Consider the following 13,398-nt stretch of genomic DNA (forward strand, 5'->3'; position numbering starts at 1 on the left):
TACTCACTATGTAAGACTGAGTTCTTGTGATACAGATAAATCCTAAAATAGCAACAGTAAAGTGAAGGAGTACCTCTAGTACAAAGCCGGTGTGGATAGGGTAGAAGGTTCTCTTCAGTTGCTTTTTAGGAATTATGGGAACGTGCGGATGATGGTCGGGAAGAGATAAATGAAACGAACGAAACAAAGATAAATGATTAAGTGAAAGATTACCTGAAGAAGCTAAAACAATTGTTACGATTTTTGTTGTATAACAAAACAAACAAAAAGTTTAGTGAAAGTATTTAGATTGCTTTCCTACTTATTTATTAAGAATTTTCATCAAGAGGCTGCTACTACTAATAAACAGCTAATCTTAATGTTTTTCAGAAACAAAAAAATTTGTTAAGAATATGTATGTTATAATCAATTAGTAAAATATGCATTAATATAAATGCCCATCTCCCTGATTAATTTAATTTATATGAAAAAACAATAATTTTTTGTCTTCTTTAGACTTATAGTTAGTGATTCAGGAAGTTTTATTTATGGAAAAAAAAAACAAATATCACACTTCTGTTTGTCAAATTCGGCAAGTAAAATTTTCTTTTCTAAATATAAACCATCATTTTGAAACAAATCTTTGGTTGTCAAAAAAATTTCATTTCTGAACACAATAGAGCACCTTCAAATAATCAATAAGTACTTAAATTCATATTTTCTGACTGTTCTCCACAATCTCGATATAATTAGAGCAAGTTTCGGACCTCCCTTAATACAAAAAAAATGCATACACGTACTCGTATATATATCTTTACATACATAAAAAATAAGTTACCTTTAGCGACGCTCTTTGTCTACTGACAATGTTCGGTAGACGGTTCGGTACCAAAATATCTGTCACCGAAGTTTCCAATGCCTGGAAGAACGTAGAATTTGTCGTTTATTTCTGGATCAATAGCACTAGTTACGATCTTGACCTTGGGGAAAGCGTAGGCAATATTGTGCACCCCCGATTCAGCCATCAACAGTGACACAATGAGAATGTTCTCTTCGTGGACATCGTGATCTAGTAACACCCTGATCGCCATCATTGCGGCTGCACCGGTTGCCACCGTCGCGTCCATAAGTATCACTCTGTAGTCTTTTATATCTTTGGGTAAACGCAAATAAAATAGCTGCAACATGAAAAAATAGTGAATAGAAAAGATTTATAGGAAAAAAATATAATCGTCATATCATTATGAAAAAAATTATTGAGTAGTAAATACTTAAATTTGATCAGTACAGTTATTGAATCTACATTCCATTAGATTACTTTAATATTTCATATAAATAGTTTAGTTGATAGAAAAATAGCTAAACCGTTTTAAACGTACCTCTGGTTCTCCTGTATGAAAGTTGGTTTGGATTAAAATCTTTCCTATCCTAATATCTTTGTAAACGTCACATACAGCCTGTTCCATTGTTTCACCAGCTCGTAATATCGACACACCACAAATTTTGTCTGTGGCCATTCGTTTACCTAAAAAAATAAACAAATTAAATGCATTAATATATCTCATTAACCCCACTTTAAAATGCTTCTTACCGTGGTACAGTACCCCTTGTGGCGTTTCAACGCACTTTTCCTTGAAAGGCATTAGGGACAATGTATATTCTATTACTAAACGAATGAGTCGTTTGCTATAAAATATAAACTCATCTCTGGAAGTGTCCTTATTCCGAATGAATGTGTGCAAACCCCTTATCTGAGGAGTCATGGGCAACAAATGGACAGTGTCAGGCAAGGGTTGTCCTACAAACGAATGAGCCAATTCTTCCCTTAATTTGAACCCCCTCTGAAACAAAAATTGGCAATTTACTTTGCAAAATAGAAATATACACGAATTTTCGAATTTACCAATTGTAACTGTGTTTGGACATGTTGAACGATCAATTCCAAGGCAACTTCATTCTCGCCACCCCTGGGCACTATTATATCGGCGTGGATCATCAAAGGGGCAATGTAATGATTAAAGGACGGCTGTACCATGTTTGTATATTGTTTAATAACCCCTTCTAAGTCTCGGCCCCTCATTGAAATATCCCTCCTGAGACGACGCGCCAGTCTTATATCGGCATCCGTATCTACGAATATTTTCATGTCCAATATATCCAATACTTTTGGATTATAAAAAGTCAATATGCCTTCGAATATTATAACATTTGCACCATACATTGTCTTCTACAAAAGAAAAATGTTTTTATTTTTTTAGAAAAGGAAACCAATATAAAAAGTCTAAAATCGATATTCAAAAAGGGGCTTGCAATTTATGATGAATTAACACAAAAAAAATAAGAAAAGCGAGATCTGTAGGGAACTCTAAGGAAAAAGTACTTGGCTAAGAGAAAGCAATGATTATGAAAGCTTAAAAAACTAAGTAGATGGATAAAATAGAAATATATATGTGGGCAAGCAAGTTGTATTAATATTGTTATTGTTAATTTAAGGGTCTCTTGAATGGTTATTACTTAAAGTATTAATAAACACTTATTAGTTGTGAGTCAACAAATTGTTTAATAAAAAATTATCCAAAAGCAAATAAATGAATACATAAATACAAAAAAAATATTAAATAAGTAACTCACTGTTCTCATTTCTCTAGCATGAGTAATAAAATTGTAAATAGGAACTTCAACTTTTTTCCCAACCTTCAATCTTTCTAAGGTTTTTAAAAGAAGGTCAAAATCAAAAGCGTCTGGATGATCAAAATTGTATTCATTTTTATCAGCAAGTTCATGCTGCTTTTCGTTAAGTACTTTATAAAAAGAGTCCATACTAAGTAACGTTACCCATGGCATATCTAGGGCAGCTATTATTTTTTCTGCTACTGTGGTTTTCCCCGACGCACTTCCACCACAAATACCTTAAAAGATATTTCATTCTTTTTAAAAAATGTAATAATAAAATAACTATAATTTTACCTATAACAAATGGTTCGACCATTTGGCCTGCAGTGTTGTACCATGGTGGACGCCCAGCAGTGTAAATAGTTCTATGAGGTGTCCTGAGAAGTGAGTCTGTTACTGTCTTATTAGTTGATGCATTAATTGACGTGGTACGTTGTCTACGTGATCTGGGAGACTTTTGAGATCCTAAGAAAGTTCAAATTATAAATGATTCATTGTTAAAGCTAATTTGAACAGTAAATGAAATGTGTATAAGGTAATATACGTTTGTATAAATCAATTAATGAAATTAGATTACAATTTAAAAAAAAAAATCCTGCAAATGAATCCAAACTTTTTTTCCCTATATTAAGCTGTACTAGCATATAAAGTATGTCATACATACCAGTTGATGGAGGTCTTGTTATATGTGGTACAGTAATGGGGGATGCTGGAGTATTATAGAAATCGCCACTTCGTTCCTCTTCGCCTTCTAAATCAGGAAATACTTCAGAAAAATCCGCACCTGTTTCTGCAGCATCACTGTATGAAAGAAAGAAATAAAAAGTTAATTTTGTAGTAGTATATTGAGACATTATGTATATTACATTGAATTTGCTACTATCCCAAATTATCAAATTATCACCAGTTTATAGAGACAAAGTGCATGCCAAGGTAACACCTGCATCATATTAACATTCATGAAGAAAAATTAAAAAAAAAATATTTACAGGTACAATGACTACAATAGCATTGAAGTATTCAAGGGTAAAAAATTGTTACACAAACATATAACCGAATAAAAAATAGATTATTTTATTTTACCAATATAAAAAACGTGTTCAGTTAAACTAATAGGTTAAAATTAAACGAATGAGATATATGTTTTTAAAACAAATAATTTTTAATGCAAGTCATGAAAATTTTCTAAAAACCGTTTAATGTAATATAAAAGTATTAATATAGTGATCAATTTTTGTGTGTAATAAAAGAAAAAATGAAAACACAATTGGAATGAATCATTTTGGAAAATAATTTACCTTTCTGAACTGGCTGACGAAGGAGGTTCAAAATTATTCAATTTTGCAGCCATTTTAAGTATTGTGCTTGCGCACCAATGTAATAAACGCAAAAACTTTAATAACAAATTACCCCATGCAGATTATTATGAAGTATACACACTGTTCAAAGCAGCTACAAACCAAGAACAAACACAAACAACGCTCAACACACATCAGCACAATAAGCACCATAGATTAATAACAAAATAAACACACTTGTCTTAACAATTACCAGTTTTAAGAAGCGTACCACAGAATCAAATAGGCGCGTTCAGTATACCGATCATCCAACAGATGAAACGAAAAGTAATCACAGGCTTTCTTTCCCATACAATTAACCTTTCTTTGGTAATGGAATCTTTAGCAAACTAACTGGGACGATCAGTTACTGTCCCGTCTTAAAGGTATCGTTAATAGTTGGCGAAGAACGACGAAATGGCTGAGAAAAACCAATTATTTCAATTTTTTACGTTTTTCCATATTAATTACGAATTACTGCTTAAGAAGAAACAACATGTGCGCTTTTATTTACAAAACTTTATTTGAAATATGAAACAATCGATATCTTCTCAAATAGGTACTTAAATCACAATAAAAACGGTACGAATTTTTTAATATACACTTCACATACGGAATTGTTCTCGAGGTAATCCTTACTCTAAATGGTAAATGTGACCAATGTATCAAAAATATTTCACCGGTATAAAGCTACAAAAGATCATCAATTCTTGATACAAGAGCCACAGTATATAGTAATAACATTATCTCGTATATTATCCTTCTTTATTTTCAATTTTTATGGAAGCAGATTTCGCCTTTTCCATAACTTTGGCCAATAAAATAGAAACATTCGCAAATAATGATTGTATTTCATTGTCGCTGTCTTCTTTTTTACAGATAACAGCAATCGCGGAACTTAAATTTAATCGTATGGAGTTAACAAGAGGATCCGAGGCCACTATTTCCTTGTTAAGGGCAATTTCCGCTAATTTTTGGCACGTGTACAACACCTGTTGACACATATCTTGATTCCTGTCCCACCCGGTTTGTGTAAAATTCTTGTAAGCTTTCTGTAAACGTTGGGCTTTTAATGTCAAGGCGGGCGCAACTGTTGCATAAAGAACCCACAGTTGTCCCTCTTTTGGATAAATGGCGGTGACGCGTCCTAGTAATTCGCGCACTTTCGGTAACAGTCGTCCCGAAGGACGTCCCTCCGAGTCATTTACATTGTTCACGACACCATAAACGAGTGCACTGAGGACTTCGACATCTAGATGTTTCTCCTTATAATCTAAGATCCTATGGTACGCTTGAATGACATCAGAAAAGTGGCCGATGTCTGCACTGACAATCATTAAATTGTCCCACACTTTCCAATTTTCAAAATAACAACGTAGAGCGTCATGAAGAGCTTGATGAGCGCTTCGCTTGTTTCCTAATTTTATATAAGCTTTTGCCAGATTATTCCACGCCTCAAAATTACCAGGTTCAAGGGACGTATAACGCCGATAGGCTGTCGCAGCCACCTGCCAGTTTTCAGTTTCTAACGCAGCGAAACCTAACGAAAGCCAAACCCACGCTTGTAGTGGATTTATGCTGACTGACTTCTCAAAGTGAGGTATGCACTGTTGATACTGTTTACGCGTGTACAGGTATTGTCCCCAGTGGCGTTGCGCTCGACTGCTGCGTCTCTTAGATAGTTCCCAGGCTTTTTCATAACAACTTACATCATTAGTAGCGTCACCTAGTAAAACAGGCAAATATAACTGACAAGAATTCGCAAAAGTTATCTGAAAAATGTACTTTGTGCTTCTCTCATCAAACAATATCCACTTCTTAAATGATGAAAACTTAGTATAATAATTTATATTACTATATGTTACTTTTATGTACAATATCCGAAATATTCTTTTGTTCAGGCAGTATGCGTTTCTTACAATTTAGGGCATCATTTAGATCACTGTCTACTAATAATACTGCATACCATTCGAAAGTTTATTAAAATTTAATCGAGGGCATTTATAAAATATCAAGGTTGTCCCATATTGTGAAGTAATTTCTAATACTTCAAAAATTTTCTTAATATGATAAAAATTAAATAACTTACTAAAGCTTACCTAAAAGACACCATAATCTCACTGTAGGTTTGACTTCTAGCACTTGCTTTATAATTTCTGCTGCCTTATGATTCATTTTTAGTAAAATATAACAACCAACAACATCATCCCATGCGCCCAGTTTAATAAAAACGTCCAAACTATTCTTAACAAGTCCCAATTTAAGCATAAATGTTCCTAATTCAAATTCAGTCTTCCAAACTGGTCGTAGTCCAGTACTAAACACTCCTCCTATTCTATTAAATGGATGAGGCGTTTCCTTTTCAATGCTTTTCAGAACATCTTCACACTGCATCAGTGATCGTTCACGGGTACGCTTATGATGAGACTCCAAGAGGCATCGAAGCAACAATGTGACTGTTCTTACACACCATGTGTTTGCTTGACTTAAGATAAGTTCATAAAAAGGTTGCAGCTCTTCTAAATAGAGTTCATCTGGTGGCATAGACATTATCATTTCCTGAGCTACACAAAGAAGAAGTTTTTGTTCTGTATTCGGAAAGAGAGTATTATGGTTTAAGTTTTCTGCATATTTTAGAGCATCAAAACGAACCTATAAAGCATTGTTTATTACTACATAATTGAACTTGATGCAAAAAGATTTCTCACCTGGTCTTCTAAAACTAAATTTTTGGGAACATCAATATCACGAACAGGAGGTCTTTGAATATTTTCTTTTTCAATAAGTGTAACTTCCAATGCAAGCTGAGCAATGTCCTTCGCTTGAAATTTAGTACGCCTGCCTAATCTTCCAATCAATTCATACTTCAGTCCTAAGATTTTACATGCATTTTCCACGTGGTTTTTAACTTTATTTACATTTCTATATACCATATACAACTGAGCAATCTCAATTTCTAATTTTGCTTTCATGTTTCCTTTTAAGTTAGCATTTTCAAGTTCTTTGTATAACTTATCGGTTTCATATAATAAAGATGGACTAAGATCTTCTAAAATTTGTTGGTGAATTAAAAATGTCCTCCAAGACCACCAGTTATTCAATAAAGTGTTAAAGTGACAATTTTTAAATATAACTTTGGCAGCTACCAGAAGAGCAGGAATTTTTGTGTTATTATTTATTTCTTCATTGTTTAGTGCAAGCATTTTTGAAAAATCTATATCTCGAAACATACTAGTTACAAAGAAATCTTCCATGAAACCAGGTAGCTTTGGGCCAGTAAAATTTGCTTGGACAAAATTTATCATGCAAGCAACACCAAAGGTAAAGTACTGCCTGCGATGATCTTCACTTAAGTCATCGAAGTAATTTTTCAAAGGACCATCTTCAAAATTCAAGTCTATAAGTTTAGACCAAAATTCGGCACAAATTATCAGTTCCTTGCAAATGGGTTTCTTAGGAAAATCGCACTCTTGTAATTCATCAATATCTTTGCAGTTTTCTAAATCGACTAGGTAATGTTCTAAAATATCTTCTTCCATTTCCATGTTTAACTTCATTTATAACGTGAATATGTTTAATTTAAATAAATTTCTTTTAAACTATGTGATGTTGCACACATTTTACATCATTTCTCTAAACATAACCACAACTGATATAACCGATATAACCATCTATGACCGCAATACCAACTACAGATAATACCAACCACAGACAATTACATCATAGATAAGAGATATTATAGTGGATGTGGTATATGGTGTTGTCTTATCTATGACTCCACTTGCATTCATGGACACGTTTGCGTCTATGCTACCACCAAATGTCTTATCTTTGGTGACAATTCACAGATTTTTTGAAATCAATTTTAATCTCTATGGTCATGAAATGGAACAAAATGAAATCTGTCATTCAAATTGTAACGAATGTGTTACCGGTTGCGAAGCGTAAAGGCAGCCGTCTGCGAGTACGTAATTATTTATGTATCAATATAAATAACTATAATAATTCACTAACTGGGGTTTTATTAAATGGCTTCTGCATTAGAACAATTTGTAAATACTGTACGAACTCTCTCATCGCAAGGTAATTGACAAAAAAATGAAGACGTCTGTATTGAGGTTATATTTTCCAGGCAATTATAGGGAGCTATGCGATTATTTATGTAAAGCTAGCGAAATATTAATAAAAAACAATCCCCATCTTGATAACGTACTCGAAACATTGGATATTCAACAACATTCATTAGGAGTTCTAGCCATATTATGTGCAAAGTACAATATACCTAATGCTACAAACATACAAGAAGCTAGATTTAATCAAACAAAGGATTTTATTAATAATTGTAATGGAGAACAAATAAGATTGGCACCAGATACATGTAAGCTAATTTTTTTTATTTAAATTAGACGTGATTAAGTCAATATAGACTACAAAACCCTTTTAACTTACAAACATTAAAACTTCTGTTAAATTAAGATATAACTTTTTAACTAGTAGAATTTTCAGTTGCAGAACTATGCCATTTAGTAACATCAAATCTAGTAGAACAAAAACAACCAATGAAAGGAATATTGTTACTGCGAAAAGCCATTTCCAAGTTACAGCTATTTGACTCGCAACTTACCTCAATTCATGCAGATCTTTGTCAGCTGTGTTTGCTTGCAAAATGTTTGAAACCTGCCTTGGAACTGCTGGATATTGATATCATTGGCATTTGTCAAGAAGTAATTAATTAAATGCTATTATTTTTTTTTTCACTGTTATTCTTTATTTTTTGTAATTTTAGATAAATACCCAAATTCAAGGCGGAGCGCAATTTGACGCCAAATATTTTCTTTTGTATTATCACTATGGAGGCATGATCTACTTGGCTGTGCGTAACTTAGAACGTGCTTTATATTTTTTTGAAGTAGCTATTACCACACCTGCTAGGGCAGTTTCACATATTATGTTAGAATCATATAAAAAGTACATATTAGTGTCTCTACTACTGCATGGTAAGGTAAGTCGTCTTAAATATGTTAGTTTTGGTAGTTGGATTTTATCTGTTTTACAGTAAATTTTAAAATATTTCAGATCCAAACAATACCTAAATATGCCTCCCAAGTGGTCTGTAGATTCATTAAACCTCTGTCACAGCCTTATCATGAGCTTGCAAATGCTTTTGCTTCCAACAGTACTTCAGAATTAAATTCTGTTGTAAATAAGCACTCAGAGGTAACAAAATTAAATGACACAGAGAATAAAGACCCCTTTTTAATTCTATTTTATTCCTTATAAAGATATTCACGAGAGACCATAATATGGGTTTAGTTAAACAGATTTCGTCAGTTTTATACAAGAAAAATATACAACGACTGACAAAAACCTTCCTAACTTTGAGTTTATCAGATGTGGCTAGTCGGGTTGGATTACCTGGTCCCGCTGACGCCGAAAAATATATCTTACATATGGTAATTCTACAAATTAATATTTGACACAACTTTGGAAATCAAATTTATTTTTCATATTTTAAAATGATTCTTTTTTACCATTTTAGATCGAAGACGAACAAATTTACGCGACAATTAATCAAAAAGATGGAATGGTAATATTTAGAGATGAACCAGAGAAATACAGTGGACCAGAGGTGCTACAAAGTCTTGAAACTCAATTACAGGCGTGTATGGAACTTGATAAACAAATACTACAAATGGATGAAGAAATTCAGGTGAACCCCCAATATGTGAAAAAAGCAGCCGGTCTACAGGAAGACGAACAGCCAACCAAAAGCACTTACGTCATGTAAGGAAGAATGTTTTGGATGATGTACATTGTATAAAAGTAACAACCCTAGAAATTCTTCTTCATTATGTTTAATTTGTGTTTGTAAGATTTCAAGTCATAAGTTTAATGAATTAATACATTTTTAAGGAATTTGATAAGTGCTTATTTTCTCCTTTAAATTAAACCATAAAGTACTATAGTTATGGACAGTTTGTTTTAAAAACCTGACAATAATTTAATTGACTGAAAATTCAATTTATTAATCATTTTCTTATACAATAACATTAACTATTCCAAATCGATATTGTAAACTGTTTACATTTCTTACTAAAACTTTAGCACTAGAGCAAACGAGACTCTGAAAAGCTCCTAAAGCAATGTAACCATTTGCACAATTTTTAGCACGAGTAAAACTAAATTGAGCTTTAGTTACAAAGCCAATTACTTCTCTAGAGGAAGAAAACCTAACGTTTTTTGTAGAATCAGGCAACCACAGTTTTTCAATTTCATTTCTATAACTCTCTAATTTTTCACTGTCAGAATTTCGTTTCTAAAAATAAGAAAAACTATTCAATTTGTACATTATTTTACTGATCCTAACGTACCACCTTCTTAAGTTTCTTTCTTTCTTTACTTCTCTTTTTTAAATCCATTTTGTGAGAACTTCTTAAATCTTTTCGTTTCTGTTCATTAAGATCTTCTTTTAAAGGCTCCATAAGAGTCATTTTCTTACAATTATCATTAGAATGAGGTAAGCAAATTACTGCAAATATTTTTGGTGCACCTTTGTCTAACATTTTGATTCTTACTGGTACCAAACAATTTAAATTAATATCAATACAATCGTTAAATCTTTTATGTTTCAGGGAATTCTAAAACGTAAATTATAATTAGCTTTGCATTAACTGAAAATATATTACATTACTTGTAAAACTTCTAACATTTTTTTACTCCTTATCACATAAAAATCATTTATTTCATTTGAAGACCAATTTTGCACAATATCTTTCCATTGGAAACCAAATGGATTTGTAATAGATAATTTACGGTAATTGGGTCTTTTATTAGGGGGTCGCGCAAAATACTTTCGCCTTTGCAAATCTGATAGCCTTTTTTCTTCCTCAGCACCGGCTTTGGTGTCTGGAGGTAAAAATTGTTGTCTTTCACATTCAAACAGCAAAGAATTAAATTCCCTTAGACCTCCTGATCTTGCGCCCCTCATTATTAACGCGACCCAAAACGGTTGACCCCAACCTGAAGGTACAATCAAGTCCCAACCACTGCCGAAACCTAAAACGTTTTGTGCTTATTACACATATTTCTTTATATTTTAAAATATACCATGATACTCATTAGTACATCCAGGTTGTTGGACCAATAATACAGGAATAGGTGCTCCACAATGATGCAAATCAGAGCCTGGTACCAACAAATCACTTCTTAAGTCATTAATAATCTTTGTCGGAAGCTTAGAATTAAAAACTTGATTTCTTATGTCTTTATTCCAAAGCCAAGACTTATTAACATTTTCAGGAATCTCATACTTAATATTCGAATTAGATTCACCAATTGGTAAAGCCTTTTCTCTCTTTTTAGGATAGCTGTACCTTGGATCAGTTGCAATTAAAGATAAGATAACATGTGGAGAGACTTGATCAGGTGATGTTGCACCTTCCAATGTTTTCCAATAGGTTTCTTGCTCATTTAAAATTTTTTTAGATTTGAAATTGTCTAATAATTGTTTAAACCATTTCGAATTTTCTATTAATGTATTTTTCAAATGCCTTGTAATTTCACTATTTGAAGAATTAGAAGTTTTAGCGACGCTTTCTTCGAAATCAGGGTTCTCCAAAAAATTTTCGTCCCACTCAATGTCTGTACTGATTGATAAATGAGCTAGTTTTAGAATTTTTTGTAAAATCGCCGTTGAAAGGGGCCCAGTTAATCGAAATCTACTTAGGTCAAATTTTAACTCTTCTAAAAAAATTTTGCTGTTTTCATTTTTATAAATTTTTGATTGATTATTTGTGCACAATGTGTTTAGTGAAAAGCATTCAATTAATGTATTTAAGGCATCATTATAAAAAGCAGCATGAATCCAAATCCAAATGGTACGTTTTTCTTCTGAATCAGAATCAGTAATTGGATTCCACATAAAATTTACGGTACCTATTGCTCTCTTGGGGTTGGAATTGTTAAAGAATAATGTAGTTTGACCTTCGCGAGTTCCTCTAATAAATGCCTTTGCTGCAAAAGTGACACCACTGCTACTATCACAAATATTTTTAAAATTTTCTAAAAGTATTTCCAACGGACCCGTTATAGACACACAGCTAATATAAGAAATATCTTGTAATAGACAATGGTGGGCAATTGCTCTATAGCAAGCCCTGAATACTTTATCACATGGCTGTTCTGGTAATCTGTAACCCCATCGATTTACCATGTGAAATCGTTTTGCATGCCAAATATGTGTTTCTAACCATGATATCTAAATAAAAAATTATGTATAAATTTACACTACACTTCTTAGAAAATAAAGGCAATTTAATAAAACTACCTTTCGTTGACGTCGCATATATTCATCCTGCAAATTCCTAGGCCTTCTCCGGTGTTTACGAGTTATTTTTTTAGGTGTTGCAGATAAACCTGATTTAGACATTTGATTTACATGCCTTGTTCTCATTTCTCTAGGAACCCTCTTAGGATTATGAGACATTATTCTACGTCTCATATGCTTTGGTAGAGTTTGAAAGGCTAATTTTGTTGATGATGATAACTTCAAAGCTTCTCTCATTGATTTTATTTCTTCTATTCTCGCTGCCGTAAATTTCATAATACTCAGCGTACGGGGTAGAAAGTTACTTCCCCCTTGAAGTTCATCAAAATTGTGTTTCGAATCCATTGTAATATTATGTGGATGTGGTAACCGAATACAATACAACTATAAATCTATTTTCTTGTAAGTTCACCAATTAAAAAGGTCTAACAATTTTCAATTCTAGCCCTGTCTAATACAAATAGTTTGTCGTGGGTATAGGCAAGAGTCGTAGGTTAATATATAGGTTAAGTGCTCAAAATTATGGAGAGGTTATGTTTCAATCATAGATACGTTTCAATTTTCTTCTTATTATCCTTGGTAGTATCTCTGTAGCAACATACGAATTTCAAACTAATAATAAACAAACGTAGGTTACATAAGCACGCACTATAAAATCAATATATGAAATTTAGTTTTACTACATAACCAGCATAAATATTGCAGAATCTATAATATTAATTAATCACGAAAGAATTTTATTTGAAAAAATGAAATAAATCGGTTCCAACTTAAATGATAAGATACAGCGGCAATCTGCAATGTATGTTTTATTATTGTAGATAGATTATTTTCTCATCTAATCAAATTAGTGTAACTTTGTATTAGCTTCCGTTGGTCAAAACTTTTAAAATTTAAATTGAAGTGTTATTTACTGTGTGTTCCACTGAAATAGTTTAAATAAATTGTTTAATATAAACTATTTACATTTCTTATTTAATGTTTCAGTCAAAAAACTAATTTAATTCTAATCAATAATCACTCAAGCATGAAGTCCATTTCTTATCACTGATGTATTTCGTAATTTTACTAGACGGGTGAAAA

At 32.4% G+C, this 13,398-nt stretch overlaps 4 protein-coding genes across 8 annotated transcripts; 1 reads left to right on the forward strand and 3 right to left on the reverse strand.

Moving 5' to 3' along the window:
* Nucleotides 1-678: 678 nt before the first annotated feature.
* On the reverse strand, nt 679-4,163 carry LOC108744691 (uridine-cytidine kinase-like 1). 2 transcript variants are annotated; one of them, XM_018480581.1, is made up of 8 exons: nt 4,063-4,163; nt 3,317-3,453; nt 2,947-3,117; nt 2,611-2,888; nt 1,883-2,206; nt 1,571-1,820; nt 1,359-1,504; nt 679-1,157 (listed from the first exon to the last, which is right to left on the reverse strand). In XM_018480581.1, the coding sequence occupies exons 1-8, from the start codon at nt 4,161-4,163 to the stop codon at nt 837-839; spliced, it is 1,728 nt and encodes a 575-aa protein (XP_018336083.1). In that variant the 3' UTR covers nt 679-836. The 2 variants fall into 2 exon arrangements, with proteins under 2 accessions (XP_018336083.1, XP_018336084.1); XM_018480582.1 differs by having other exon boundaries at nt 3,951-4,157.
* A 333-nt stretch (nt 4,164-4,496) lies between these two features.
* On the reverse strand, nt 4,497-7,656 carry LOC108744720 (tetratricopeptide repeat protein 27). Its single transcript, XM_018480624.1, has 3 exons — nt 6,698-7,656; nt 6,089-6,641; nt 4,497-5,715 (listed from the first exon to the last, which is right to left on the reverse strand). The coding sequence occupies exons 1-3, from the start codon at nt 7,544-7,546 to the stop codon at nt 4,745-4,747; spliced, it is 2,373 nt and encodes a 790-aa protein (XP_018336126.1). The 5' UTR covers nt 7,547-7,656; the 3' UTR covers nt 4,497-4,744.
* Nucleotides 7,657-7,894: 238 nt separating this feature from the next.
* Nucleotides 7,895-9,905, forward strand: LOC108744667 (COP9 signalosome complex subunit 3). The gene is made up of 7 exons (XM_018480541.2): nt 7,895-8,072; nt 8,122-8,367; nt 8,496-8,713; nt 8,776-8,991; nt 9,066-9,206; nt 9,272-9,442; nt 9,529-9,905. Exons 1-7 carry the CDS (start codon nt 8,018-8,020, stop codon nt 9,775-9,777), a joined length of 1,296 nt encoding a protein of 431 aa, XP_018336043.1. The 5' UTR covers nt 7,895-8,017; the 3' UTR covers nt 9,778-9,905.
* Nucleotides 9,906-9,989: 84 nt separating this feature from the next.
* LOC108744621 (ribonucleases P/MRP protein subunit POP1) lies at nt 9,990-13,146 on the reverse strand. Of its 4 annotated transcripts, none has more exons than XM_025974725.1 (5): nt 12,316-13,146; nt 11,097-12,246; nt 10,681-11,045; nt 10,361-10,627; nt 9,990-10,305 (listed from the first exon to the last, which is right to left on the reverse strand). In XM_025974725.1, exons 1-5 carry the CDS (start codon nt 12,658-12,660, stop codon nt 10,027-10,029), a joined length of 2,406 nt encoding a protein of 801 aa, XP_025830510.1. In that variant the 5' UTR covers nt 12,661-13,146; the 3' UTR covers nt 9,990-10,026. The 4 variants fall into 4 exon arrangements, with proteins under 4 accessions (XP_025830510.1, XP_025830511.1, XP_025830513.1 ...); XM_025974726.1 differs by having other exon boundaries at nt 10,364-10,627; nt 12,316-12,927; XM_025974727.1 differs by having other exon boundaries at nt 10,201-10,321; nt 10,364-10,627; nt 12,316-12,927.
* Between the last annotated feature and the right edge of the window lie 252 nt (nt 13,147-13,398).

Source organism: Agrilus planipennis, unplaced genomic scaffold (genome assembly GCF_000699045.2).
Source record: "Agrilus planipennis isolate EAB-ADULT unplaced genomic scaffold, Apla_2.0 scaffold16, whole genome shotgun sequence".
In the NCBI taxonomy this organism is placed as follows: Eukaryota; Metazoa; Arthropoda; class Insecta; order Coleoptera; family Buprestidae; genus Agrilus; species Agrilus planipennis.

What these genes read in the sequence shown, in the direction of transcription:
- LOC108744720 (XM_018480624.1), bottom strand. Translation starts at nt 7,546, where the DNA reads ATGAAGTTAAACATGGAAATGGAAGAAGATATTTTAGAACATTACCTA. An exon ending in ATTTAGTTTTAGAAGACCAG is followed by an intron (nt 6,642 to 6,697) that starts GTGAGAAATCTT and finishes AATGCTTTATAG; the next exon opens with GTTCGTTTTGATGCTCTAAA. An exon ending in GAGATTATGGTGTCTTTTAG is followed by an intron (nt 5,716 to 6,088) that starts GTAAGCTTTAGT and finishes CTGTTTTACTAG; the next exon opens with GTGACGCTACTAATGATGTA.
- LOC108744621 (XM_025974725.1), bottom strand. Translation starts at nt 12,660, where the DNA reads ATGGATTCGAAACACAATTTTGATGAACTTCAAGGGGGAAGTAACTTT. An exon ending in AAATGTTAGAAGTTTTACAA is followed by an intron (nt 10,628 to 10,680) that starts GTAATGTAATAT and finishes TTTACGTTTTAG; the next exon opens with AATTCCCTGAAACATAAAAG. An exon ending in GAAAGAAACTTAAGAAGGTG is followed by an intron (nt 10,306 to 10,360) that starts GTACGTTAGGAT and finishes TCTTATTTTTAG; the next exon opens with AAACGAAATTCTGACAGTGA.
- LOC108744667 (XM_018480541.2), top strand. Translation starts at nt 8,018, where the DNA reads ATGGCTTCTGCATTAGAACAATTTGTAAATACTGTACGAACTCTCTCA. An exon ending in ACGAACTCTCTCATCGCAAG is followed by an intron (nt 8,073 to 8,121) that starts GTAATTGACAAA and finishes TATATTTTCCAG; the next exon opens with GCAATTATAGGGAGCTATGC. An exon ending in CTCTACTACTGCATGGTAAG is followed by an intron (nt 8,992 to 9,065) that starts GTAAGTCGTCTT and finishes AAAATATTTCAG; the next exon opens with ATCCAAACAATACCTAAATA.
- LOC108744691 (XM_018480581.1), bottom strand. Translation starts at nt 4,163, where the DNA reads ATGGTGCTTATTGTGCTGATGTGTGTTGAGCGTTGTTTGTGTTTGTTC. An exon ending in GGTCGAACCATTTGTTATAG is followed by an intron (nt 2,889 to 2,946) that starts GTAAAATTATAG and finishes ATATCTTTTAAG; the next exon opens with GTATTTGTGGTGGAAGTGCG. An exon ending in TTCATACAGGAGAACCAGAG is followed by an intron (nt 1,158 to 1,358) that starts GTACGTTTAAAA and finishes TTCATGTTGCAG; the next exon opens with CTATTTTATTTGCGTTTACC.